General features: G+C 43.8%; 1 protein-coding gene across 2 annotated transcripts in view; it reads left to right on the forward strand.

Moving 5' to 3' along the window:
* Positions 1-20234, forward strand: part of HDAC9 (histone deacetylase 9) — a 508513-nt gene extending 488279 nt beyond the window's left edge. For both annotated transcript variants that reach the window (XM_066585479.1, XM_066585478.1), the window contains 4 exons: positions 131-335; positions 6688-6902; positions 13734-13985; positions 18688-20234. In XM_066585479.1, the coding sequence (XP_066441576.1) occupies positions 131-335; positions 6688-6902; positions 13734-13985; positions 18688-18741 (726 nt within the window). In that variant the 3' untranslated portion in view covers positions 18742-20234. The remainder of the gene's footprint in view (positions 1-130; positions 336-6687; positions 6903-13733; positions 13986-18687) is intronic.
* Positions 20235-27807: the final 7573 nt, after the last annotated feature.

The raw sequence follows: 27807 nt of genomic DNA on the forward strand, positions 1-27807 counted from the left end.
TAGTGCATAGACCGGCTACATCCTTTCACCTAAGATACAGTCATGTATTCATTACTGCTCAATAGTAGAGCGCTTGTATCCTAACATCCGTTTAATGGGATTAGAATAATTCTCTGATTTTCTGCTGCAGGCCTCATCTTCATTAAAAGAAAAACAAAAGAACGAGCCTCAGGCGCCCCGGCAGGGGGGATCGCTGCCCGGACCCTACGCCGGAGCCCTGCCGGTATCTTCAGCCCACACATCCCTGGAGGGCAAGAGCAACAGCAGCCACCAGGCCTTACTGCAGCACTTACTGCTCAAAGAACAAATGCGACAACAGAAGCTTTTAGCCACAGGTAATGAGAATCACTGGGGGCTTTCAGATCAAGTTTCTCCTCTTTTCCAAACTTAGTAGCGGTAATGACTAAAGATGAGCGAACACCAAAATGTTCGGGTTCGCGTTATTCGAAACGAACTTCCCGCGATGTTCGGGTGTTCGTTTCGAATAACGAACCCCATTGAAGTCAATGGGCGACCGGAACATTTTTGTATTTCGCCGATGCTCGCTAAGGTTTTCATGTGTGAAAATCTTGGCAATTCAAGAAAATGATGGGAACGACACAGCAAGTTCTCCTCTGCCACAGCTGTAACAGCTGTGGCAGAGAAGAACGATGTTAGCCCATTGAGTTCAATGGAGCCGTCAATACAGCCGACTCCATTGAAAGCAATGGGCTGCCGGCGATCGCGGGATGAATTGTCGGGAAAGGGTTAAATATATAAGCCCTTCCCTGCAATTCATCCAGAAATGTGTAAAAATAAAAAATATATATATACTCACCTGGTGCCGACAGACGGAGTTCAGCGCGGCAGGCTGCAGTTCTCCTGAACTGCTCTGAACAGCTGTTAGTAGTATTCAGCAGCCGGGGATTTAAAATCCCCGCCTGCTGAATAAGATGCCTCTGAATGGTCACAGCCTGACCAATCAGAGGCCAGCCCTCACTCACACCCATTCATGAATTCATGAATGGGTGAGTGAGGGCTGCCTCTGATTGGCTCAGGGGCAGGAGAGCTTATATATTTAACCCCTTTCCGACAATTCATCCCGCGATCGCCGGCAGCCCATTGCATTCAGTGGAGTCGGCTGTATTGCCGGTTCCATTGAATTCAATGGGCAAACATCGTTCTTCTCTGTCACAGCTGTTACAGCTGTGGCAGAGAAGAAGGATTTGTCTTCTATATGTTCTCAATGGGGTTGGCGCTGCTGCCGCCGGCCCCATTGAGCGCATATAGACGAACATCCGAACATCGTGTGGTGTTCGTTACGAATAACGAACATCCCGAACACCCTAATATTCGCCCGAGCATCAAGCTCGGACGAGTACGTTCGCTCATCTCTAGTAATGACCAATCTAAAGTACATTTCATATCGGCTCCGAAGAACTCAGCATCAGTTAATTAATGGGCGCTGAAACACGGCATACGTTCACAAATGATTTGCTGCTTATCTGAACTATTTTAATCTGAGCAAATTCGGGTTTTCTATAGTTTAAGTGTTATCCGTGCTGCTGTAAAATGATTCAATGGGGAACTGGGACTAGCATTCTGGAACACACCCACAATATAATATACAACCCTCAGTTCAACTACAGCATTGGCGAGGGAAAACAAAAAGTTTCTCTTATGAGACTTTTATATTTTCTTCTCTATTAAAGGGGTGATCCCACCCAAATCGTTCATCTAGACCAGTAATGGCGAATCTTATAGAGACTGAGTGCCCAATCTGCAACCCAAAACCCACTTACTTATCGCAAAGTGCCTGCCAACACATCAGGGGGCGGGGCTGATCACGATGTATGACTTTTATGTCCATCGTTCTTAAAAGGACGTGGCTGTCTCAAAATAGACTGGGTGCAGATTTAGTAGTAATAGTGACATCGCACAGTGGCCCAGGTAGTAATAGTGACATCCAAAAGTGGCCCAATAGTAATAGTGACATCCCACAGCGCCCCCAGTAGTAATAGTGACATCCCTCAGCACCCCCAGTAGTAATAGTGACATCCCTCAGCACCCCCAGAAGTAATAGTGACATCCCTCAGCACCCCCAGTAGTAATAGTGACAACCCTCAGCTCCCCCAGTAGTAATAGTGACATCCCTCAGCACCCCCAGTAGTAATAGTGACATTCCTCAGTGCCCCCAGTAGTAATAGTGACATCCCTCAGCACCCCCAGTAGTAATAGTGACATCCCACAGTGCCCCCAGTAGTAATAGTGACATCCCACAGTGCCCCCAGTAGTAATAGTGACATCCCACAGCGCCCCCAGTAGTAATAGTGACATCCCTCAGCTCCCCCAGTAGTAATAGTGACATCTCTCAGTGCCCCCAGTAGTAATAGTGACATCCCACAGCGGCCCCCAGTAGTAATAGTGACATCCCTCAGTACCCCCAGTAGTAATAGTGACATCCCTCAGGGCCTCCAGTAGTAATAGTGACATCCCACAGCGCCCCCAGTAGTAATAGTGACATCCCTCAGCACTCCCAGTAGTAATAGTGACATCCCACAGTACCCCCAGTAGTAATAGTGACATCCCTCAGGGCCTCCAGTAGTAATAGTGACATCCCACAGCGCCCCCAGTAGTAATAGTGACATCCCTCAGCGCCCCAAGTAGTAATACTGACAACCCTCAGCACCCCCAGTAGTAATAGTGACAACCCTCAGCTCCCCCAGTAGTAATAGTGACATCCCACAGCGCCCCCAGTAGTAATAGTGACATCCCTCAGCACTCCCAGTAGTAATAGTGACATCCCTCAGTGCCCCAGTAGTAATAGTGACATCCCTCAGTGCCCCCAGTAGTAATAGTGACATCCCTCAGTGCCACCAGTAGTAATAGTGACATCCCTCAGTGCCACCAGTAGTAATAGTGACATCCCACAGCGGCCCCCAGTAGTAATAGTGACATCCCTCAGTACCCTCAGTAGTAATAGTGACATCCCTCAGTGCCACCAGTAGTAATAGTGACATCCCTCAGTGCCACCAGTAGTAATAGTGACATCCCACAGCGGCCCCCAGTAGTAATAGTGACATCCCTCAGTACCCCCAGTAGTAATAGTGACATCCCTCAGTGCCCCTAGTAGTAATAGTGACATCCCTCAGCGCCCCCAGTGGTAATAGTGACATCCCTCAGTACCCCCAGTAGTAATAGTGACATCCCTCAGCGCCCCCAGTAGTAATAGTGACATCCCTCAGTGCCACCAGTAGTAATAGTGACATCCCACAGCCCCCCAGTAGTAATAGTGACATCCCTCAGTACCCCCAGTAGTAATAGTGACATCCCACAGTGCCCCCAGTAGTAATAGTGACATCCCTCAGTACCCCCAGTAGTAATAGTGACATCCCACAGTGCCCCCAGTAGTAATAGTGACATCCCACAGTGCCCCAGTAGTGATAGTGATATCCCTCAGCGCCCCCAGTAGTAATAGTGACATCCCACACTGCCCCCAGTAGTAATAGTGACATCCCACAGTGCCCCAGTAGTGATAGTGATATCCCTCAGCGCCCCCAGTAGTAATAGTGACATCCCACACTGCCCCCAGTAGTAATAGTAACATCCCTCAGCGCCCCCAGTAGTAATAGTGACATCCCTCAGTGCCCCCAGTAGTAATAGTGACATCCCACAGTGCCCCCAGTAGTAATAGTAACATCCCTCAGCGCCCCCAGTAGTAATAGTGACATCTCTCAGTGCCCCCAGTAGTAATAGTGACATCCCACAGTGCTCCCAGTAGTAATAGTGACATCCCACAGTGCCCCCAGTAGTAATAGTGACATCCCTCAGCGCCCCCAGTAGTAATAGTGACATCCCTCAGTGCCCCCAGTAGTAATAGTGACATCCCACAGTGCCCCCAGTAGTAATAGTGACATCCCACAGCGGCCCCCAGTAGTAATAGTGACATCCCTCAGCACCCCCAGTAGTAATAGTGACATCCCACAGTGCCCCCTGTAGTAATAGTGACATCCCTCAGTGCCCCCAGTAGTAATAGTGACATCCCACAGTGCCCCCAGTAGTAATAGTGACATCCCACAGTGCCCCCAGTAGTAATAGTGACATCCCACAGCGCCCCCAGTAGTAATAGTGACATCCCTCAGCGCCCCCAGTAGTAATAGTGACATCCCTCAGCTCCCCCAGTAGTGATAGTGACATCTCTCAGTGCCCCCAGTAGTAATAGTGACATCCCACAGCGGCCCCCAGTAGTAATAGTGACATCCCTCAGCGCCCCAAGTAGTAATAGTTACATCAGCATAGCTGCTGGCGCTGATCCTGGAGGGCACACTGTGAGATCACTTTGTTGCCGGACTCCTCCTCCCCCTACTCTCGTGGAACCAAGTAGGAGACATCAGGGGAGGGGGAAGAGGATCGGCCTCTGCCAGTATTCACTAGCGTGGTGAGCGGCTGACAGCGGTGTGTGCCAGCAGAGATTGCTCTGCGTGCCGCCTCTGGCACGTGTTCCATAGGTTTGCCACCACTGATCTAGACTGACATAAACTATATGCATATTCTATGTTGTGTTACTCTTGTATTTACATTTTATTAGCCTTTTGCATAGCTGTATATATTATTAGTGATATAAGGCAAAACTATGCACGAGGCCTAATTCCTACAGAACAAGTAAAGCTCCATAAGCTGTCCGTAAGTTGTCTTCTCATGGGTTACGGAGCCTGATCACATTGGTGGTGTTCAGCTGGGATCTCAACTGAACTGTAGAACATAGGAAACCTATAGATTTCAGACTTCCAACTTTTTTAAAGGAACCTATCAGTACTTATGAGCACCATAAACTAAGTTATAGTGCTCACATGGCAAGTCCTGAAGAGCGCAGGGATGTTCTCTTTATTCTTTCTTGGCTCCTCATTCCAGGTCTGTCAATCATGGAAGTTGGCCTGCGAACAGTTCAGCAGACCCATCTCTGCAGTTTGCATATGTGCACTTCTATACAGATCATTGAGACTGCAGAGATGAGTATGATGCACTGTCCACATGCCAACTTCCATGGATGACAGTGTGAAAATGGAGAACCCAGGAAGTGTAAAAAGTACATCCCAGAGTCCTTAGGACCTGCCCTATGAGCAACATAACTTAATTTATGGTGCTCATAAGTGGTGACAGGTTCCCTTTAACTAAAAGGGGTATTCCAGTCAGAAAGATTTATCACCTATCTCGATACCTGCTAGATGAGTGTGGAACCCAACGGATGGATAATAAATGCATCTGGCTGGAACATTGAATAAAGGCAAATACCAAAATCACCAATTCTCTAGAGTATGCGGGGAACCGACGCAGCTCATAGCTGATATTCTGAATGATACGTAAGAAGGTAGCTGGAATTTGAAAAGCCCCTTGCAATTAGATGTGTAAGTCATGCTAACCTACAATGCACCTGAAAACAAACAAAGGAATCTTAGAGACACGCAATTCGTTGAAACATTCAATACGCAAAAAGACCTATAAGGGTATCAGCAAACTTTGTGGAGTTTCTGCACAACTCTGTGGCAAAAGTTGTATGTTCAAGGCTAAGTTCATACTGTTCGAAGAGCCGGATCCAGAATATGTCGGACCCAGACGGCGCCGAATGGAACCCATTGACTGTAATGTGGTCCGTTCAGCTTCCAGCATGCAGGAAAAAAAAGCTTTCCTGGTCAAAATAGCGCAGCCGTGTTTTTCTGCCCAAGGTTTCATGCTGAATTTTGATGGAGGCTCAAAACGGAGCTTCTGATACAGATGTATCTCAGCCTTACAAAAAAAAATCACTCATTGTATTACGAAGGATGATAACTGCAAAGAAAATCGGCTTCAGTTTTGTAAGTAAATAGCCATGCTGCAACTTGTGAATCCACAGCCTACCCAGAATCCACCCAGATTGCTTTCTGCTATAAGTAGATGTGGTTTTGAAATCCCCCTTTGTACTGTAATACATTGTGGTTTAACTATTTGGACATATCTTGACAGTATAGAAAAAAATCCTTACATTTGTGTGACCTGATAGGTGGTTCTGGATTATCAGACACAGAAAAGTATATAACCAACTTGTAACTAAGTCTAGAGAGGGGTTCAGAAAAACAAAGCCCCAAATAGCATGCTGCTATATCTATTTATTGTTTTTCAGCCATCAAATTATCAGGCCTTTAAGATTATCAGATGCTGAATTTGCGCTTTCAGAAAAAGGCACCTGGGGTGAACAGCTGATCGCCCCAGGTTCCATCCCAAGCAGCTCTAGCAAACAGCTGAGTTAGGGAGTGGGGGGGGGGATGTAGCTAGATGTGGAAGGGCTCTGAGCAGGGCACCCTACTCTATAGAATTCATATGCCCTCCAACTGAGCAGTTGTGCAGTTTAGTAGTAATCAAGAGCTCAAAAGCCTATTGCCCCCTTTTACCCCATGCAAATATAGTGGCACAAAGAAGGACACCAATTTGAAGCTCTGAGTAAAAAAGCCAACATCATCACAACAGATGGAGTATCAATACTTGCCCAGTCTGGGGAGCGTCTCTTGCTTTGCTTCAGTCTACCATAAAGAACATGATCTTATCAATATGAACCAATGATGCCGGACCAGAGTATGTATATTCTATGCTATTGCATTAATCTACTCTGTGCAGTCAGAGGTCTGCTCCATCAGATGAAGAACTCAAAACGATTCTTTCTCACTCATTCCTCAGGTGGCGCCCAGATTCTTCAAGTTCCCCTAGCATCAAAAGATAGAGTTTCACCGGCAGGAAGGGTGGTTCACAAACTTCCTCGTCACAGACCCCTGCACAGGACACAGTCTGCTCCCCTTCCTCAGAATACCCTGGCGCAGCTTGTCATTCAGCATCAGCATCAGCAATTCCTGGAGAAGCAAAAAAAGTATCAACAGCAGATTCAGATGAACAAAGTGAGTAATGGTAATATAATACACACACAAATACACATGTTTTGGTAAAAATGTGTTATTACTGTACTATTTATGCTGTTGTGCAATCGTTTGCAACAGGTTCAAAAGATACAGAGCTTGTATCAATAGCATCCATAGAGCATATTTATATGGTGCCAACATACTCTGCAGTACTTTACAAATTATAGAGGACATATGCAAACAAAATGTTACATCTGAGCTGGATGTCATTTAGTGTCTGTAGTAGACGGATATACACAAAAAGTACAAATGCAGACAACACAAAATAGTTTATAAGGAAACTAAAACATGGAGAACTTAGCCTAACCTACTGATAGAAGGAAACCCTAATTAAAAGAGGAGTGCTTGCTCTGATGAGGGCAACCCCATATGAAAAACCTGGGGCAACCCTGACCCTGAATGTGCTAACAAATAGATTGATACTAGTCTAAGCACCACGAAAGTACAAGATGTAACAATACCCCAGATTAAATATACCCAGATAGACATATCTGAACTGAGACACTGGACTGAGATGCTTCAACTGGACCAGAATCACCTTAAGGCTGCCTGTCCACGGTGATAGTTCATTGCGTTATCCATGGCAATCATATGGTGGGCCTTCTTAAAGAGATGTGCTTTTAGGACTTAGTTAAAACTGTATTCGTGATTAACTTGATGGTCTGGGGGAGCGCATTCCAGAGAATTGATGCAGCTCGAGAAAAAATCATGGAGATGCGAGTGGGAAGTTTAGTTAAGTAGGAGGTTAGTCTAAGATTATTAGCAGAACAGAGAGCACAGGTAGAGATGAGAGAAGAGCACCGTGGAGAGCTTTATAGAGGAAAGGGATAATTTTAGCCTTTATTCTAAAGTGGATAGGTAACTAGTATAGTGACTGGCACAGGGTGAAGGCATCGGTGCAGTGACTGGCATATGGGGAGGCATCTGTGTATTGACTGTCACAGAGGGGAGGAATTGGTGTATTGACTCGCACAGGGGAGTATAGTGACTGGCGCAGGGTAGAGGCATCGCTGTAGTGACTGCCACAGGGGGGAGACATCAGTGTAGTGACTGCCACAGGGTAGAGGCATCTCTGTAGTGACTGGCACATGGGGGAGACATCAGTGTAGTGATTGGCACAGAGTCGAGGCATTGGGGTAGTGACTGGAACAAGGGGGAGGCATCGTTGTAGTGTCTGGCACAGGGTGGAGGCATTGGTATAGTGACTGGCACAGGGGGAGGAATTGGTGTAGTGACTGGCACAAGGAAGCAGGCATCTGTGTAGTGACTGGGACAAGGGAGAGGCATCAGTGTAGTGACTGGCACAGGGGGGTCATCGGTGTAGTGACTGGCACAGGGGGAGGCATTGGTGTAGTTTCTGGTACAGGGTAGAGGCATCGGTATAGTGACTGGCACAGAGGGAGGTATTGGTGTAGTGACTGGTACAAGGGAGCAGGCATCGGTGTAGTGACTGACACAGGGTAGAGGGATGGGTGTAGTGACTGGCACAGGGGACAGGCATCAGTGTAGTCACTGACACATAGGGGGGCATTGGTGTAGCGACTGGCACAGGGGGAGGCATTGGTGTAGTGTCTGGTACAGGGTAGAGGCATCGGTATAGTGACTGGCACAAGGGGAGGTATTGGTGTAGTGACTGGCACAAGGGAGCAGGCATCGGTGTAGTGACTGACACAGGGTGGAGGGATCGGTGTAGTGACTGGCACAGGGGACAGGCATCAGTTTAGTGACTGGCACATGGAGGGGGGACATTGGTGTCGCTACTGAACAGAAATGTAAGCCTGGTTGCTCTGTACAGGATTAATTAGATTGGAGAGGTTAATGAGGGAAAGACCAATTTAAAATGAAGCCCTACTGTATTTGGAGGAAATTCAGCTACAACAGTAAAAAGTATTGCTCCATGTACCGTACATTGGATCCATCTGAAAAAAAAAAGCAAGAAAAAACAACTTCACTTCTGACCGATTTGTTGAACCTGTTAAATGTTAATGCGTGTAACAAATCTATACCTTTCCTTAAGGATCGGTTAAATGGCCTACCAAGTGAACAGACATCTCTGACTAATAGGGCTCATGTTTCTAACCCTCTTTGTAGTATATTTTTATTTCCTGGCCCAATACATCTTATGGAATCTCTAAATGCACAAGTGGGAGCCAATCCAATAACACATTTAATGAGCTACGAGGAAACCAAATTCCTGTCACTTTTCTGTAGACATCATCAGTGGAACAGAGGCGATGTTTACAGCAGTCCATGGGGGAACTTACCTTTCAGGCATTTGAGCAGTGACTGAAGGACCATTGCCAGAGCTGGACCCACCGCCCCTCCATCGGAGGCTCCAAGCCTAAGACCGGGCATTAAAAGAACTATTAAACCAAGCTGAAATGTATGAGAACGATGGTGGATAGCAAGGAGCCTGTAACCTCTATCACCATGGGGCGGCAGCCCTCGGCATCCTGCTGCAACCTGCATTCTTTCCAATCCAATATCTAGCTGCTATGCACCCCCGATACCTGCGAACTGCGCAATTTTGGGAAGAAAACAACACAGCAGCGACTAATTAAGGGCTCTTTTACACAGGCGTCGTTTTCACGCAGAATAGGCGCATCAAAAAATTGCGGCTAAACTGCACTTAAATTCGCATGAACGGGTTATTTCCCGCTATCACGTCCTAATTAGCTGTGAAATTGCCCGTTCACACGTTCGGAGGTGCGTGGTGCGTGTTATCCAACTCCCATAATAGTCTATGGAGACTCACACGCATCATGCACAAAAGATAGGTCAGCTCAATTTTTTGACGTGCCGATTCTGCGTGAAACGACGCCTATGTGAAAGAGGCCTAAGCCTGTGAATCATGAGTGTGTCCCACGCCGATGTGAACGATTCACAGCAGCGCAGAAAGTATGGCAAAACACGTAAATATGTGTGCGGTAGCTCGGCCTTTACTGGGCTATTGCTTTTTTTGCGTGCGTATCGGCGTATTTTTCTCTACTATTTAAGTGGTATTTAGCCTACTTGTTCCGGATGTGTTCCTTTTCCTATGGAATTCCGCAGTGCATTGTACGCGCACTTGTGCTCCTCCTATAGACTTCTATGGGGACCTTTGGCGCACAAAAGTAGAGCATGCTGCATTTTTTTCGCACATGCAAAACATACACGCAAGAGAAGTAAATGTGAGCAAACCTATTGGAATCAATTCTATTCTCTGCATATTGCACATGCAAATTTTTGCGCACGCCAATATGTCCAAGGTCTCCTTAACACGGGAGAGGGCGATATCAGGCCATGCTTCACAGTCTGATATCAGACGTGCCACCATGTGAAAGCCCCATGGATCCAAGGTGGCCCCATAGAAAGCAACCGCAGGTAAGGACATGCTGCAATTTGTTCCCTGCATCGCGGTGGCGTGCAAGAAAAGATCGCTCATGGGTATGACCCATTCTTAAAAATGGGGTTCATATTTGTTGCACGTCGCAACGTACAAATCTTGCGCGATTTTCGCTCCAGTGTGAAGGCAACCTTAGGCCAATTTCACATAAGCGATAAAAAATGTGTGATTTTTGCGCGACGCAAGAGCGGATGAAAACACAAAATTATTAAATTAATGATTTTCAATGGTTCCCTTCACATTTGCGATGTTTTCACTCATGCAATGTTGCGTGAAAAAAAACGTAGCATGTGCTGTGCTACCTTTCTGCGTTTTGTTCTTTTTTATCTTCCATGTTTCCCTATGGAGCCTTTGTTTTATTGCATTGCATCCCACATCCTATTGACTTTCACGTGCGCAGCGCTGACGCTCAGACATCTCATGAGCAATATTGCCATGATTTTCTCGTGGTGATATCGCGATCACCAGCATGAAACCGTAGGCCCAATGTCCACAGCCGGATAGTATTTATTGAATTGGCGCGGGTGACCCGTAGCTCTAGCCGCCCATAGAGGAGCATTGGGCACCCGCACTTCATTTACGTCCTGTGGATTTGATTTTAAATGATTTGCGGATGCCGCGCTCGGACTATAAATCGCAGCATGCTCCATTTCATTGCGGTTAATGCGCGGATCTGGCTCCATTCATCTCTATGGAAGCTCAGGATTCGCAGTGCATCTGCAAATACATTTAAATGCATTTGTGGATCCGCTGCCGATTTGAAGGTTAGAAGCAAGTAGGGAGGTGGGGAAAAGGCTGGGAGGTGGAGTTGCAGTGCATTCGCGTACATTCGCAACGAAAAAAATGGCAATCAACGATTTCCCGCAAAGAAAAAAAAAATCAGTTTTAGGGCTCCCACCCACTGGTGTTCTTTTCTCCACTGCGCTGTGAGAGTAAGTGAAAACTCTTGCAGAGCAGTGCGAGAAAATCGCTGGGATATCGCTGCGACATCGCCAGTCTTTTCAATGGGGCGCAGTCCCCTCGGGGATAAAGGAAACTCCTGCCACAGCTGTGGCAGAAGTCCGCGGCATTCCCCATATCTTTTCAATGGGGCTAGCGCTGCTGCCGCTGGCCCCATTGAAAAGACTGGCGATGTCGCAGCGATATCCCAGCAATTTTTGGGTATCTGCCGGCGTTTTTCTCGCACTGAGATGCGAGACTTTAACTTTAGAATCGCATCGCAGTGGAGAAAAAAACGCCAGTGGGTGGGAGCCCTTAAGATGACCCGCAGTGGAAATCTGCATGAAATATCCGCACGTGCCGTAACATGACTGTGAAACTCCTTTGAATCCAAATGTACATACTTAGTTGTACAACAGGAGTTGAAAGTGTTTTCACCACTAGAGGGCGCCCCATAAACCCTCATTACTTTGCTGCAGTAGGTGTTTGTGTGACTAGATATATAATGAACTCTCCAGCTCCTTCTGACTCCACTGGATGTCCGGTGAATTTAGTCTATTGTGTTTTACGAATATATTAAATATATTGGTTTTCTCTCCACTTTACGTCCAGACGGATCAGAGCAGCAGCAGATAAATAATAGGACTAGAAGACTTTTTGACAACCAGAAGTGAAATGAACAAACACGAATTCCTGATGACTTTAGAACAATTCTGAACATAATCTTTTGCTAATTCTCTTTATGTTGTATGAAGAATCCCCGAGCGTCACTTTGCATTCTGACAGTGTGGGAACCATATCGCCCGCCTGTTTTACCTGTGGGATCCACTCTATGTAAAACACCTTGAAAACTCTGCCTGCGATGCAAATTGTGACATTCCATCTGCGTCTGGTGGAAATAGTTTGCCCGACTCTCTTAAATATTAATGTTTGGAAATCTGAACTGTGCTTTTCTATTTGGAAGGCAGATTCCTGTCAGACTGAATTCATTTCTGTGCAGGAGACGGCTGACTTTTTCTCGCAGCGCCGGGATCATTCTTTCCAAATCTCTATTCGGATTTATCACAGTTTTCTTTTGTTATATTGTTTTAGTGATTATAAAGGTGTAAACGCAGCTTAGTAGCATATAACGTAAGGCTAAAAAAGACATATGTCCATCCCGCTCAGACGATTCTCTTACAATATTGGTCCGAGGAGGGCAACCCTCTTCCCCGATGAGTTAGAAGCCAATTTTCTTCATTTTAGGAATAAAAATCGTTCTGGACTTGAAGTCTAGCAATCAGAATAAATCTCTAGATGAATGATGTAGGAATCATAACTTGTAATAGTGTTACACTCAAGAAAGGCGTCCAGGTCCCTCTTAAACTAAATTCACCATCACCACATCCTCAGGCAGAGAGTTCCATAGTCTCACCGCTCTTACAGTAAAGAACCCTCTTCTATGCCGGTGTGGAAACCTTTCCTCTAGATGTAGAGGGCGCCCCCTTGTTACTGCCACAGTCCTGGGTATAAACAGATGATAACAGAGATCTCTGTATTGTCCTGATATATTTATACAGAGTTATTAGGTCACCCTCAGACAGCTTTTTTCTAAACGAAATAATCCCAATTTTAGTAACCTCTCTGGGTATTGTAGTCCACCCATTGCATTTATTACTTTAGTTGCCCACCATTGTACCTGATATGTCCTTCTTGAGTACCAATGCCCAAAACTGTCCAAAATATTTCATGTGTGGTCTGACCAGTGACTTTAAAGAGGAAGAACAATGTTCTCATCATATGCCCCTAGACCTCTTTTGATGCACCCATTATCCTATCTGCCTTGGCAGCAGCTGCCTGACATTGGTTTCTCCAGTTACTGTTAACTAAAATGTGTGGAGGTCGGTGCTTGGTCAGCCGGTTTGACTCTTATCTACCGACTATGCGCATGCATTCCCATAGAGTACAGTAGAAGTGCACCCATACAGCCTGTAGAAAAAAAGTCAAACTGATTGAATGAGAGCAGATGTCCACTGGTTCCCTTTAACCCTTTCCAATCCACTGTCTGACGTCTGAAGACATTATGATTTAAGGCTGTACAGCTATGATGTTGGAAGACGTCCGTCGGGGTTTTCTTACTGTATATTGCCAGCCTCTCTGCTGTCGGAGCCTATCCAATGTGTCACCTCATGCAGTACTGGCTTTAGCCAGCATATAGCGCTGTTTTATAATGGCAGAAAAAGAGTAAGCCCCCTAGGATACAAATTGGATTGGAAAGGGTTAAAGGCATAATCAAATATGCTCATTGTGGCACATAGATCAGTGTTCAATATAGAAAATTATACCATCTGGCACATCTTATTTAGATCAAACACAACCATCTTCCTAACGAATGTGGGCAAATCCAAAACCTCTATGCCTACAGGTTGACTAAGCTAATCATTTCTATTAAAGGATTTCTACCAAATAATAAATTCTGTTTCTCTGATTATTTCATTTTTTTGAAGATGCTTTCCAAATCTATTGAACAACTTCGCCAACCCGGAAGCCAACTGGAAGAATCTGAAGAAGAACATCACAGTGATTACACAATGCAAGAAGAAAGGGTTTCATCTACGGGAAACCTAAGAAGTCATAGCAGTACTGATCTCAGAACGGAAAACCTAGCATCTGTGAAAGTGAAGGAAGAGCCACCAGACAGCGATGATGACATTCATATACACCCCGAACCCAATCCAAAATCAGCCTTTTTACAACAGGTAACAGGCAAAGATTTTACTCCGAGATTAGTTATTACTAGAGATGAGCGAGCACTCTCGGATAAGTCACTTACTCGAGCGAGCCTCGCTCTTCTCGAGTAACTGCATTCTTGTCTGAGTGTGCTCGGGGGGGCGGCAGGGGATAGTGGGGAGTAGCGGGGGAAAGAGTGAGAGATCTCCCCCCCCCCCTTCCCGATAACTCCCGCCGCCCCCTGCTCACGCCGCCCCCCCCCCCCCCCCCGAGCATGCTCGGACAAGAATGCAGTTACTCGAGAAGAGTGAGGCTTGCTCGAGTCACTGACTTATCCGAGCGTGCACGCTTATCTCTAGTATTTACATTTTTGCTTTGACCTGGGACTGTCTCAGAAAATAAAAACCAATACAAGTGATCGTTACTCAATTAAACCTTTTCAAGTAAGCCATGTCAATTTTTAATATACACCTAGAACAAGTAAACTATATTTCCTTTCCACATTTAAAGGGGTATTCCAGTTATGCAACTTTTCTGCCAAATGAAGGATAATCAAAAGTTATGAAAGTTTGCTGCTTTCTATATTGTGTCTGTAGCTCTATAAACCATCACACTTCAGAAGTGTTTATTCCCAGGTTGCCATGGATACAACCTGTAGTCATTCCAGCGCTACAGGTTGGGTTTGATCAGTAGGAATGACTAGGAACAGCCTTTTTTCTCTTTAGCTCTCGCGACCAGATTGCCGACCAATAGTAGGGCAGCACTTAGCGATGACTCACACAGGAAGGAAGTACAGAGTGGGGAATTGTGGAAAATGTAGTTTCAAACTGCATATCAGCTGGGATGCCGCGGCCATCTTGAAAAATAGTGATGCAGATAAACATCAGATATGGAGAATAGGATAAGAAGGTTATGATTGCTTGACTTATATCCATAACTAGCTGTGTATAAACATGGCACAATCACCTTCCATATCTGGAATTTTTGAAAATTCACTTCACAGCTGGAGTAACCCTTTAATTAAAATCTGAGGATACAGATGTACGATATTTTAAAGGTCCCTAGTCACACTCGGTTTACAAATTAGTACATTCTCTTCAATTCAGTTAACCCCTTAAGGACCAGGTTGTTTTGTACCTTAAGGACCAGACACTTTTTAGGGATTTTACCCATGTGGCGATTTTACTGCTCCATTTTTTTTCCTTTAGCTACCAAAATTATTTTTGCTGCGTTTTTTTTTCCGTGACATATTGGACTATTTTTTTAATATCTTTTTCACTGACTTTTTTTTCCGTTTTTTAGTTTTATTGGGGATAAAATGCTAAAAACAATGATTTTTTTAACATTTATAGTTTTTTTAAAAATTATTTTTATATTTACACTAAAATAAAGTAAGGAAATGGGTTCCTCTATTTATTTTGGACGTTTTGATATATAGTATGTATGGTTTTGGTTTACAGGGCGCATACGGCGACGTTTTTTGTTGGCGTCTGCTTTGTGTTATTCTCTTTTTTATGTATGTTTTGTTGTTTTATTCTGTTGTTTTGTTTTACTTATTTATGTAATTGTGTTTTTTACTATCTGTGTCCCCCATGACGTCATATAAGACCTCTGGGGGACACTCACTTTTTTTTTTTTTTTAACTTTATTTGACATTTTCCCACTGTAGCTGGGCAGTCCATAGGACCCTCAGTTACAGGGGAAAGCAACCCCTGTGGTGACATTAGTCACCTGCAGAGCTGCCAGGGTCTAAGTCTGACCCTCCAGCTCTGCAGTAGCAGGGAATCCCGGGAGGTCACATGACCCCCCGAGGCTCCCGTAGTGAAAGAACTTCTTACTTTCACTTTGCCCCGACAGTGTTCATTGAGCACTGTATATCGGGGAAGCAGAAGGCAGGAAGGGTTAAAAACCCCTCCTGCCTTCTGCTCCAGGGTATCAGCTGTCACTAACAGCTGATAACCCGTATCTGCCTCTGACTGATTGCAGAGGCAGGAGACTTAGAGCACCGCCGTATTTTTACAATCGGTGGTCCTCAAAGCCCAGCACCAGCCGCCGTATATATACAGTGGCTGGTCCTTAATGGGTTAAAGTTCACTTAGGTACATTGTGCAATTTCTTAATATATGATGCAAAGTGGTTCCAAAGAAAAACTTTGGTTTAACTTTGGAACCACTTTATATCCTATAAAGTGATTGACAAATCTTGCTTTTTGTATCAAAGCCTCTACACCCTTCTTTGATGATGTGATATATTGGTTAGTATATCATAACTAGGGACCGAGTAACGAACCCCATTGAAGTCAATGGGAGACTCGAGCACTTTTTCCCGGATCTCTCTCTCTCTCTCTCGCAGGCTTAAACGAGCATGCTCGCTCATCTCTACTGAATATGCATTTTTGTGGTTCTATTACATTAGTCCACCTGCATGTTAACTGATGTTACTATACCCCTGTAAAATATCTATTTCAGATGTTGCTGGGCATAAATGTTTGTTTTTACTCTTTAAAATGTCTATGGGCCAATATTAAAGGGGTTTTCCAAGTTTTTTTTTAAATATAGTTTTGGACTTCCTTGCCCAAAAGTATATAGAATCAATACTAACACTGTGGTGCTGGCGCGCTGCTTTGGCCCCACGGCATCTGACAGGTGATGTCATCTGGCTTGGTGACATCCTGTAGACCTGTCATGTTGGTGTCTGTTGTAGTAGGCCCAACCATGTCTACAGAACATCACTGACAGGCCTGCTATTGGATACAATTGAGTAAACAACCCATGTGACCTCTGCGGACCAAGTAAAAAAGGCACCGGTGGACGGAAGCAGCAGTGGGGGAGCAGCACGGCAGCGGGAAGGATAAGTATTGCTGTTGTTTCTTTTAATGTGACTCATCCTCCCACTGCCACTAATGTTCTGTAACTCCACTGCAAGTTACCATTATATCGTAACATTCTATGCTTTAGCAAATCAAATAACCAGGACCAACATGGGTGTAGCTTGCTGCTCCTAGACCCTGATGCAAATCTCCACCAGGGCATGATCACAGTCACATGAACACTTATAATAGTCATGTTGACTTATGTAGCAGAGAGGCCTTAGGCACTCAGCCTTTGGGTGTGATTGCAATCGCTCGCTCCTGGAGCAACACTACTGGGGACTAATGCACCTTGTCTTCACAGAAGATTGTCTGTAGAGGTAGGAGAAACTTGTGGGATGGATTTCTTGTGCCACGAGTTCTAAATAGCTTATCCAGAAAATACCCTTGGTGCAAGAAAATGTTTCTTTTGCCTCCACTTGCGTTATTAATGTCTTTGATGACTCTATTTTGCAAAAGGAAGGGAAAGGTTCCAAAAACCAGTATATTTTATATTGTTCCATGTCATACATTAAAAGTGAGTTAATGAGTGCTAGCTGCTTCCAATATGTAATTCTTACAAGTTTGACGGCTCTTCTCACGTTTCTTGAAAATGTCCTTTCCAGTATGGTTCAGTATGCAGAAACCCATAATGCTGATTTGGGGAGCTGTATAGTGGGAACTGTTAGTGAAAAGAGATGAGTGAGTTTACTCGCTAAGGCACAGGTGACAGGTGAGTTGTGGCGGGGTGAGGGGGGGGGGGGGAGAGGGAGAGAGAGATCTCCCCTCCGTTCCTCCCCGCTCTCCCCCACCGCTCCCGAATCTTTAGAGACGAGCGGGGAGATACTCAGCTAAGGCACTACTCGCTCGGGTAATGTGCCTTAGCGAGTATACTCGCTCATCTCTATTAGTGAACAATAATTCCACTCTTATAGATGCCCTCACACCAGTGAAACGTAAGGGAATACTTACAGTTTACACTAGTTACACTAAGTGAGAATAGCCTTGAAAGTTGGTATTCCCATAAATTCCTTGAACAGAGGTACTTTTGCTCCCTTGCACCCCTTTAACTCTAAGAGGTTGCACCAGAATTACAAGGATAGGGGTTACCTTGTTAATTAATGGGAATCTCACAACACCAAGAATAAGGGTCTGGGGTCCTCCATCATCATCACTGCAGGCTTACTGCACACCTCACAGTGAGGAAGAGACTGGATAAAGCACTGGTCACAAAAGCATGCTGTCACTCTATGTACTTTCAATGAGGCTGCCAGAGATAGTTTAGTGGCAGGCGTTCGGTAATTTCTGACATGCCACCTTTAAATGAATGGAACATCGAATGCACATGCTTGGCTAGCGCTCCATTCAATGTGATGTCACTACAGGTGGGAGGAGCATCCCTGCAGTCAGTAGAAGAAAGGGGCATGAGTCCCCCGTTCTCAGAATTGATGGCAAGGCCCACATGAATCAGCAAGTTATCCCCTATCCTGTGGATAGGGGATAACTTGTAATTCTGGTACAACCATTTTAAGTGATACATCAGAATATTGACTTAAGAGAGTCAAGTGCCAAACCCCCTGTTTCTTGGTGTTGAGAGATGTCCAAGCAATTTCATTTAATTTGTTGGGGGTCTGTATTGTGTCTTTTGTACATATGATTTTAGCTTCTAGATACTGTTATACTGTTAATATACTGTGCAACTTTCTGTCTGATGTATTGAGGATGGACAAAAATGTGATGTAATTGGACTAAAGTAATTCATGTCATTGTTTTCGCTACATACTGTACAAGATTAGATTTATTTTAGATTAGGTCTGTTTTTTCATTCTAAGTCATAGCTAGAATAACAATATCATCCCTTTTTGCCTTTTTTCTATGTGCAGCAACGTATTTTCCACCCTCAAGAGGAGAACTTGCAGCCTGCTCGCATTCTGTAGGTGGAGGACACTCTTTCTCAGTGTCTTAATTTATGGGCACTCCTTAAAGTCACAAGGCTCCTTGGAATATGTTGCCCCAATTATTCCACTCCTTCTGAATATTTCAGCTACTTTAGGACATCAAGTTCCTGCTGATAACAAGTACAAAGACAACTTCTTTTTATAGAACCAAGAACTTCAAAGAATTGATCTACCAGCACTTACACCTGTACCTTTAACCTGGAAAGCCTTCATTTTGGATCTACTGTTTTCACAATGACTATTTCTGCATGACTTTGACATTTTCATGATAGTCTTTACATTTTATACCCTTTTGTGACATCCCCCAAGTCATTTGAGGTAACCGAGAACAATACGTGACCACAGCCCTCTCCTTACATTGGTTTATACAGTATGTGTAAGCAAACTTTATTTTCCTCAACGCTAACAAAAAAATAAAGATTATATTTGACTATTTCTAGGACAATTATAAATTGTTTTATTTATACTTATTTATTACTGTCATTGAAAAATATGCTCCCTATCCTTTTCATGTATGCCATCATTATAACGCATGCTTTCGTACATGTATATTTCTTAATCTTGAATAACAGGACATATACACCTTGACTAAGGACTTGTCTGCCTTGGGTAATAGCTTTTTGTTAGTAGGATCCCCTTATAATAAGCAATCAGCTGTAATCTGGAGATTAACCTGGCATTGGTTGTTTTATTTCCTACAACAGTACCATAGGTAAAATGAAGAATTAACCCTTCCCAATCCAATTTGTATTTTGATTTTCCTAGGGGGCTTACTCTTTTTCTGCCACTATACAATGGCACTATCTGCTGGCTAAAGCCAGTACTGCATAAGGTGACATGTTGGATAGCAAAGAGGCTGGCAATATATAGTAAGAGAACCCAGACGGACGTCTTGCAACATCAGAGCTGTACGGCCTTAAATCATAATGTCTTAAGACGTCAGACAGTGGATTACAAAGGGTTAAACAGTTCTTCTTGAAAGTGATGGGCTGACCATGTAAGACACAAACACAAAGGGGCCAGCAGAGTTGATTATCTTTTGAGCGAACGAATGAGTCATGTCTCCTCTAGCTTGTTGGCTCTCATGCAGCCTGTTTAGACAGGCAGATACATCATTGGCTCATTCAAACTAGAATCATTCAGAATCAAATATTACTTTGCAAGTGAATGAAAGGAACGGAATGACTGTTGTTTAAGCCGCACGATGAGTGAACGAGTCAATGATGATTTTCACGCCTGTATAAAAGGAAAGACGAACAAAAAGTGAACGATTATCGTTTGTCATTTAGTCTTTGGCTTACATTTCATCCGAACGATTATCTTTCACTTTCGCTCGTTTGAATGATTTTTTGAACAATCATTCCGTCTAAAAGTACCTTTCTATTCACTCTGACTAATAGATGAAGGTACTGAGCGAAGTATGCCTTTCTATTAACCCTTTCCAATCCACTGTCCGATGCCTAAAGACATTATGATTTAAGGCTGTACAACTCCGATGTTAGAAGACGTCCGTCTGGGTTCTCTTACTGTATATTGCCAGCCTCTCTGCTGTTGGAGCCTATTCCACGTGTCACCTCATGCAGTACTGGCTTTAGCCAGCATATAGCGCCGTTGTATAACAGCAGAAACAGAGTAATCCCCCTAGGAAAACCAGGATACAAATTGGATTGGAAAGGGTTAACTTAGAATTCCCAAATAGGAAACTGGGTTTCCAAAAATAGGCAACCATTTTAAATAGGCAATTTTGTTCCAATGATTAGCGTACTGCCAGTTAGTCCAGACATTTTGCTTTGCCAAGGTTGTATCTTTTGGCTTTAGGTTTGCAGTTTGTATTTGTACACCGCGAAGGCTGATTATGGTCCATGTCCATGGAAATTCACATCATGACCAAATAAATAATAGTCATTCATTTCTAATGGATTGATTACCTGCATTTGTATGTCTTGATTTACTGTACAATATGACAATGTACAAGCTACATGTGAACTAAGGACACAGACTCCGCCATCTACCTTGAAATGGACATTCGTTTTTTTTACAAGTATTACAAACTCCTCATGCAAGAAGCATATCAGTCCTGCTAAATCCGATTTTAAGTCATTTATAACTTTGGTGACATTTAAAATGATAATCATCTTTGTTAATAATTTTCTTGACTTTTTATGTTAGTTTCGAGAATTTTGCAGGCTGTCAACAGATTGTATTAAAAGGAAATAAAATGGTTCTAGTTCAGTGGCGGTCAACCCACTGTACCATATTATGGGTGTCACAGACGCAGAACAGGAGTTTATCTCAGAATCACACAATACAGTCAATGTACTTTGCTTGACGTGGAGAAGTGGCCATCCACATGGACTGACTATACATGTTAGTCTATGAGAGGTACAGAAACAGATTAGCACTTTCCATACTTCCCTTTCACTATGGAGATTGGCTGTGCATGTATGTATGGCTACCTCTCTGTTGTAAACAAAATGTGATTGTTCTCAGTAAGAGAAACCAAGTAATCTTGTAGCTATGATACCTTTTAATGGCTGACAAAAATACATGATGTTATAGGGAGCTTTCGAACCTACTCAGGGTTCTTCCTCAGCCTCAGCCCGAGGAAGAACCCTGAGTAGGTTCGAAAGCTCCCTATTACATTATGTATTTTTGTCAGCCATTAAGCCCTTCAGTGGCAGGTTTCTTATTAACATGTCAGCGCATCAAGCCCCGTAGATTTTCCTGAGCTAATTCGAAGTGGCAAACGTGTACAGCGGCACAATAACTGTGTGTCCTGGCCAGCATTTCAGCACTAGAGCTGTCCACGGAAATCTTCCAGGGTTTAACTGCATGGTCAGTGCAGCAAGGCCCATAGATTTTCCGGGTGTGCCACTAAAGGGGTTAATAGTAGAGATGAGCGAGCATACTCGTTTTGAGTAATTACTCGATCGAGCACCGCGATTTTCGAGTACTACTCAGGTGAAAAGATTCGGGGGGCGCCGGGGGGCAGGGGGAGGCGTGACGGAGCGGGGGGTAGCAGCGGGGAACAGGGGGGAGCCCTCTCTCTCTCCCTCTCCCCCCCACTCCCCGTTGCAACCCCCCACTCACCCACGGCGCCCCCCGAATCTTTTCGCCCGAGTACGAAAGTACTCGAAAATCGCGGCGCTCGGGCCAAAAAGGGGCATGGCCGAGTAGGTTCGCTCATCTCTAGTTAATAGGTGTGATATCTACAAGATTACTTGGTTTCTTTTGTTGTAAAGAAGACACATGGGACCTCCATCCTCTGTGTGATATAAAGCAACATATGTGTGCAGTGTGTGATAGAGCTGTATACTGTACATATTATATAGTACATAGATGGAAGAAGGGTTCTAGGGTTGAATGTGCTCCCTAGGCAATGAGTTGCTCACCACTGTACTAGTTGATAGCAAGGTTTTCATAAATCAGAACGTGTCTTAAGATGGCATCTGCCTTTTTTATGTAGTAATGCATTAGCTCCACAACCCGCAACTCATGTTTGCTTTGAGTTTTCTAAATAAAGAAATATGCAGTATACCTCATTATGAGTAGGTGTTACTTTTTTATAGGCATACTTTATTTTTTGCAGAGAAAAATGCCTGACAAACTGACCTTTTTTTACATTAATAGATGCCAACTGCCATGCTGAGGATCAATGAAGGTGTTAAATACCAAAAATGATCAATATTTACCATGAAGATTGTTAGATAGAAGTAAAACCTAAAATACAAGTATTTATAATGAAAAGCTGCTAATCTCAGAAGTACTTTATGTGTAGTATGCAAAACATCTAGCTTGTGAAGTTACGGACAAAACTATCTTTTGTCCCGATAAGGTACAGTATACATAGACAATAGTGATGAGCGAGCATACTCGCTAAGGGCAATTGCTCGAGCGAGCATTGCCCTTAGCGAGTACCTGCCCGCTCGGGAGAAAAGGTTTGGGTGCCGGCGGCGGGCAGGGAGCTGTGGGGAGATCTCTCTCCCTCTCTCCCCCCCTGCTGACTGCTGCAACTTACCGCTCCCCACCGCCGGCACCCGAACCTTTTCTCTCGAGTGGGTAGGTACTCGCTAAGGGCAATGCTTGCTCATGCAATTGCCCTTAGCGAGTATGCTCGCTCATCTGTAATAGACATACATATTTATTTATTATGAGGGGGATGAGCAAATGTTCTACACCAAGGCTAAATCTAGGTTTACAAATAGAGATGAGCGAACGTACTCGGTAAGGGCGATTTCGCAATCGAGCACCGCGATTTTCGAGTACTTCACTACTCGGGTGAAAAGTACTCAGGTGCGCTGTGGGTGAGCGGGGGGTTGCAGAGGGGAGTGGGGGGGGGGGGAGAGGGAAAGAGAGAGAGCTCCCACCTGTTCCCCCCTGCTACCCCACACTCCCCTCTGCAACCCCCCGCCCCACAGCGCACCCGAGTACTTTTCACCCGAGTAGTGAAGTACTCGAAAATCGCGGTGCTCGATTGCGAAATCGCCCTTACCGAGTACGTTCGCTCATCTCTATTTACAAACTATTTGAAGTACAATTTTTAATTCTTTTTTAGATTTTTTTTTACAAATACAATCTAACAAAATGTCAAACTTTTCTTTTTTTTTAACGAAATACAATACAAAATAGTGATAAAATCTGCGCTTTCATTTTGTTTGCTTTATGCTAAATGCTAGAATAATAAAACGATTAAAATACACTGTTTTCCAAACCCTTTGAGCTGACAAAAGGTTCACCTCTTTTTTAATATTTTTGCTCATCTCCAAATTCATAATTACATTTTTTTTCATATTGAATAAGAATGAATTTTGGGTTTAATTTAAGAATTTTTGATTTAGTGTAAATAACAATGTGAATCAAATGAAATTTAAAATTCTATTTATTTTTATGTTATTCAAATAAAAAAACATTTCTGAAGAAATACGGAGACATGATATTAAAATATTTAAAAATTAAAACAATTTAAATCTTACTTTTCTTTGGTACCCATGTATATGACTGTTTAATTCACTGTATTTATTTTCACCATTAGTGGTGATTTTGTGTTTTCATTTTGTAAATAGATTATGTTGCTATGTTTAATTTTTACTTTATGTTATTCTATTATTTTCACAAATAAAGTTTTTGTTCCTTTTTTTTATTGTGTTCCTTTTTTCCTGGTGTTTGAACTGATATGTAAAATTCATATTCTTGATTCAGTTAATAGTTAAGATTAGAATATATTAAAATTAGAAATGAGCGAGCGCGCTCGATAAGCCTCGCTCATCTTGAGTAACTGCCTTCTCCTCCGAGCGTGCTCGGGGGGCAGCAGGGCAGAGTGGAGGGGACAGGGGGGGGGGGGGGGAGAGTGAGAGAGCCTCATGTGGTGCAGAGTGTAAGCTCTCGCTCACAACCTGAAGGTTGCAAGTTCAATCCCCGCGTGGTTAAGGTAGCCAGCCGAAGGTCAACTCAGCCTTCCATCCTTCCGAGGTCGGTACAATGAGTACCCTGCTTGGTGGGGGGTAAAAAATAAATAAATTACCTGAAAGCGCTCCTTCTCTCTCTCTCTCTCCCCCCCCCCCCCCCTGCTAAAATATATTTGTGTTTTTTTTTTCTTTTGTTTGTCTCTTGTGTTTACTAGACCATTTTTACATATGTACAGTCTATAAAAAACAATTATTTCCAATATTAGAACCTTCAAAATTCTATGAGATGAACATATATATTCTATGAAAGCAAAATTAAATATTAATTTAAATATCATTAAGTCTATATACATGTATAAGTGTTTAAAGAGAACCTGTCCTGGTATAACGTTAGTGGAGCTGGCTGCATAGCTCTGCAGTCACGGCCCCATTGACTTTGTTTCTCTTTTTTTACATTCATCTCCTGTCACCTTTATGGACTCTTCGCAGGTCTGGATTTCAGCACTGTGATTCTGTCAAATATGTGGTTCTCACCACTGACTGTCAATGGGTGACGTCAGATTTGATTAGCCGTCCGACAAGACCCATTGATGGTGAGTGATGAGTGGTGAAGAATGCTCACTTGGAAGATTTACAGCTGTAGGAGCCAGACCTAAAAGACGTTCTTCTAGGCGAGATAAGTATGAACAAAAATGGGAATAGAGTCAGCAGGCTACAGCTGCGGGGCTATGCAGTCTACCCCACTGGCTTTACACCATGACAGTCCCCTTTAATCATATAATGCATTTAATTTAGTATTTTAATATTTAAGGCTAGATTCACACAGCATTTTGGTATTACATATATATGCTTAGCCTGCCTATTAACTATTTTCTAGCTGTATGACACAGGAGTTGCCATTTAGCATATATTTCAAAAGTACTATATTTATTTATCATGACCATTTAGAAGAACTTAGCTACATTTTTTAACACAACTGTAAAAAAAAGACTTTTACTGTGGCATTTATGTTTTTCAATGGGAATTAAAAGCAGGTGAAAGCAATTGTAGAGGCATACAGTTGCATATATCTGAAGCATGTGTTTGGTGGCCCATTTGGTGATGATGGTGAGAACCCAGCCTAATTGTTTAAAAAATGAGTGAAACTGAGCTCGTGCCAACCACAGCAGCAGCTGGCTGTGACTGACTATAAAAAAATACAAAAACAGGAAATAAATGTATATGGTGATATTGGGTGTCTCAAGATGATCAATGTTGTCCTCCTCTAACAGAGTACCAGTAAAACCTGGATACATGCTCATAGAAATTGAAGACATGAATGTGAAGATCATTGAGACAGCTTTTACTTTGAAGTCCTCAAAAATTGAAACATCCATTAATAATTTGAAATTTTTAATTAAGCTAGTCTGTGTGCACGCATAGTATAAACAGACCCCTGTAACATTCCAGTAGAAAAGCTATAAGCAGACCCCAGTAACATTTATGTGGCAGAAGTATGGGCAGACCCCTGTAACATTTATGTAGCAGCGGTATAGGCAGACCCCTGTAACATTTATGCGGCAGAAGTATAGGCAGACCCCTGTAACAGTTACATGACAGAAGTATAGGCAGACCCCAGTAACATTCTTGTAGCAGAAGTATAGGCAGACCCCTAAATCATTTAAGTGGCAGCAGTAGAGGCAAACCCCAGCACCATTTCTTTAGTAGAAGTATAGGCAGACCCCAGTAACATTTCTGTAGTAGAAGTATAGGCAGACCCCAGTACCATTTCTGTAGTAGAAGTATAGGCAGACCCCTGTAACATTTCTGTAGCAGAAGTATAGGCAGACCCCAGTAACATTTACGTGGCAGAACTATAGGCAGACCCCAGTAACATTCTTCTAGCAGAAGTATAGGCAGACCCCTGTAACATTTAAGTGGCAGCAGTATAAGCAGACCCCTGTAACATTTATGTGGCAGAATTATAGGCAGACTCCTGTAACATTTTTGTAGCACTAGTATAGGCAGACCCCTGTAACATTTACGTGGCAGAAGTATAGGCAGACCCAAGTAACAATCTAGTAGTAGAAGTATAGGCAGGCAGACCCCAGTAAAATTTCTGTAGTAATAGTATAGGCCAACCTTTGAAACGTAGGGGTACCATGAGAGTAGGCGAAGACCGGAAAAATTAGTTGGATAAGAGTGTAGGCGAAGGCCGGAAAAATTAGTTGAATAAGAGTGTAGGCGTGGGCCCGAAAAATTTGTGTACCAAGAGTACAAGTGTACCTCTGAAAAATTTATCAACCGCGAGGGCAGGTGAAACCGATTAATATTTTTTGAAAGATACAGCTCGCTGTTGCTTAATTTGTAACAGAGCCTGGAGGCAGCCCTGTTAAGAAAATTGGTTCATGTTAAAGTATCAATACTTTTGAAACTTTAAAAAATTGTAAAAACATTGTTAGATGAGCCTTTTGGGCCGCAGAAAAATTGGCCGTTCAGTGCAATGACAAGTTGTTTCTGGAGGAGGAGTAGCAGAAGGAGGACAAATATCAGAGACAGATTGACAAAGCTAAATGCCCCGTTTTTCCGGTGATAGAGAAGAGTGATTTTATCTGCGGTTGCAGCGAAAAAAATCTTTAGGTTCCTCTGCTGTCCGCCGGTGGAGAAGAGAAGTCTGGGGAAATCCAGGCTTTGTTCATCTTTATGAGTGTAAGCATGTCGGCACTGGCAGTTGACAGGCGGGTACGCTTATCTGTGATGATTCCCCCAGCTGCACTAAACACCCTCTCTGACAAGACACTAGCGGCAGGGCAAGCCAGCACCTCCAGGGCATACAGCGCGAGTTCAGGCCACGTGTCCAGCTTTGACACCCAATAGTTTTATGGAGCAGAGTAGAGATGAGCGAACGTACTCGTCCGAGCTTGATACTCGTTCAAGTATTAGCGTGTTCGAGATGCTCATTACTCGAGGCGAGCACCACGCGATGTTCGAGTTACTTTCACTTTCATCTCTGAGACGTTAACGCGCTTTTCTGGCCAATAGAAAGACAGGGAAGGCATTACAACTTCCCCCTGCGACGTTCAAGCCCTATACCACCCCCCTGCAGTGAGTGGCTGGCGAGATCAGGTGTCACCCGAGTATATAAATCGGCCCCTCCCGCGGCTCGCCACAGATGCATTCTGACAGAGATCAGGGAAAGTGCTGCTGGTGCCGGAGCTGCTATAGGGAGAGCGTTAGGAGTGATTTTAGGCTTCAAGAACCCCAACGGTCCTTCTTAGGGCCACATCTGACCGTGTGCAGTACTGTTGAGGCTGCTTTTAGCAGTGTTGCACAATTTATTTATTTTTTTGTATATCGGGCGTGCAGAGCATTGCGTCCGCAGTCTGCAGTCATTGTACAGAGTATAGGGCCAGTACTGGCGAGGCAGGGAAAGAGATATTCAGGCTATATAGGCAGTGGGCTTTTTCCAAAAAATTGGGGAAAAATACTATATTTGGGCTGCCTGTGACCGTCTTCAGTTTACTGCGTGTCTGCTGGGGGTAGTAGTCCTAATTAATACGCAGCTAAGTGTTACAGCAGGCTTGCGCAAAATTGTTTCCTGGATCTGCTGTCTCTGTTACATCAGCGCCGTCATCCCGCCAGAGGGAAACAGTATACATAA

Source organism: Eleutherodactylus coqui, chromosome 12 (assembly GCF_035609145.1).
Source record: "Eleutherodactylus coqui strain aEleCoq1 chromosome 12, aEleCoq1.hap1, whole genome shotgun sequence".
Classification (NCBI taxonomy): Eukaryota; Metazoa; Chordata; class Amphibia; order Anura; family Eleutherodactylidae; genus Eleutherodactylus; species Eleutherodactylus coqui.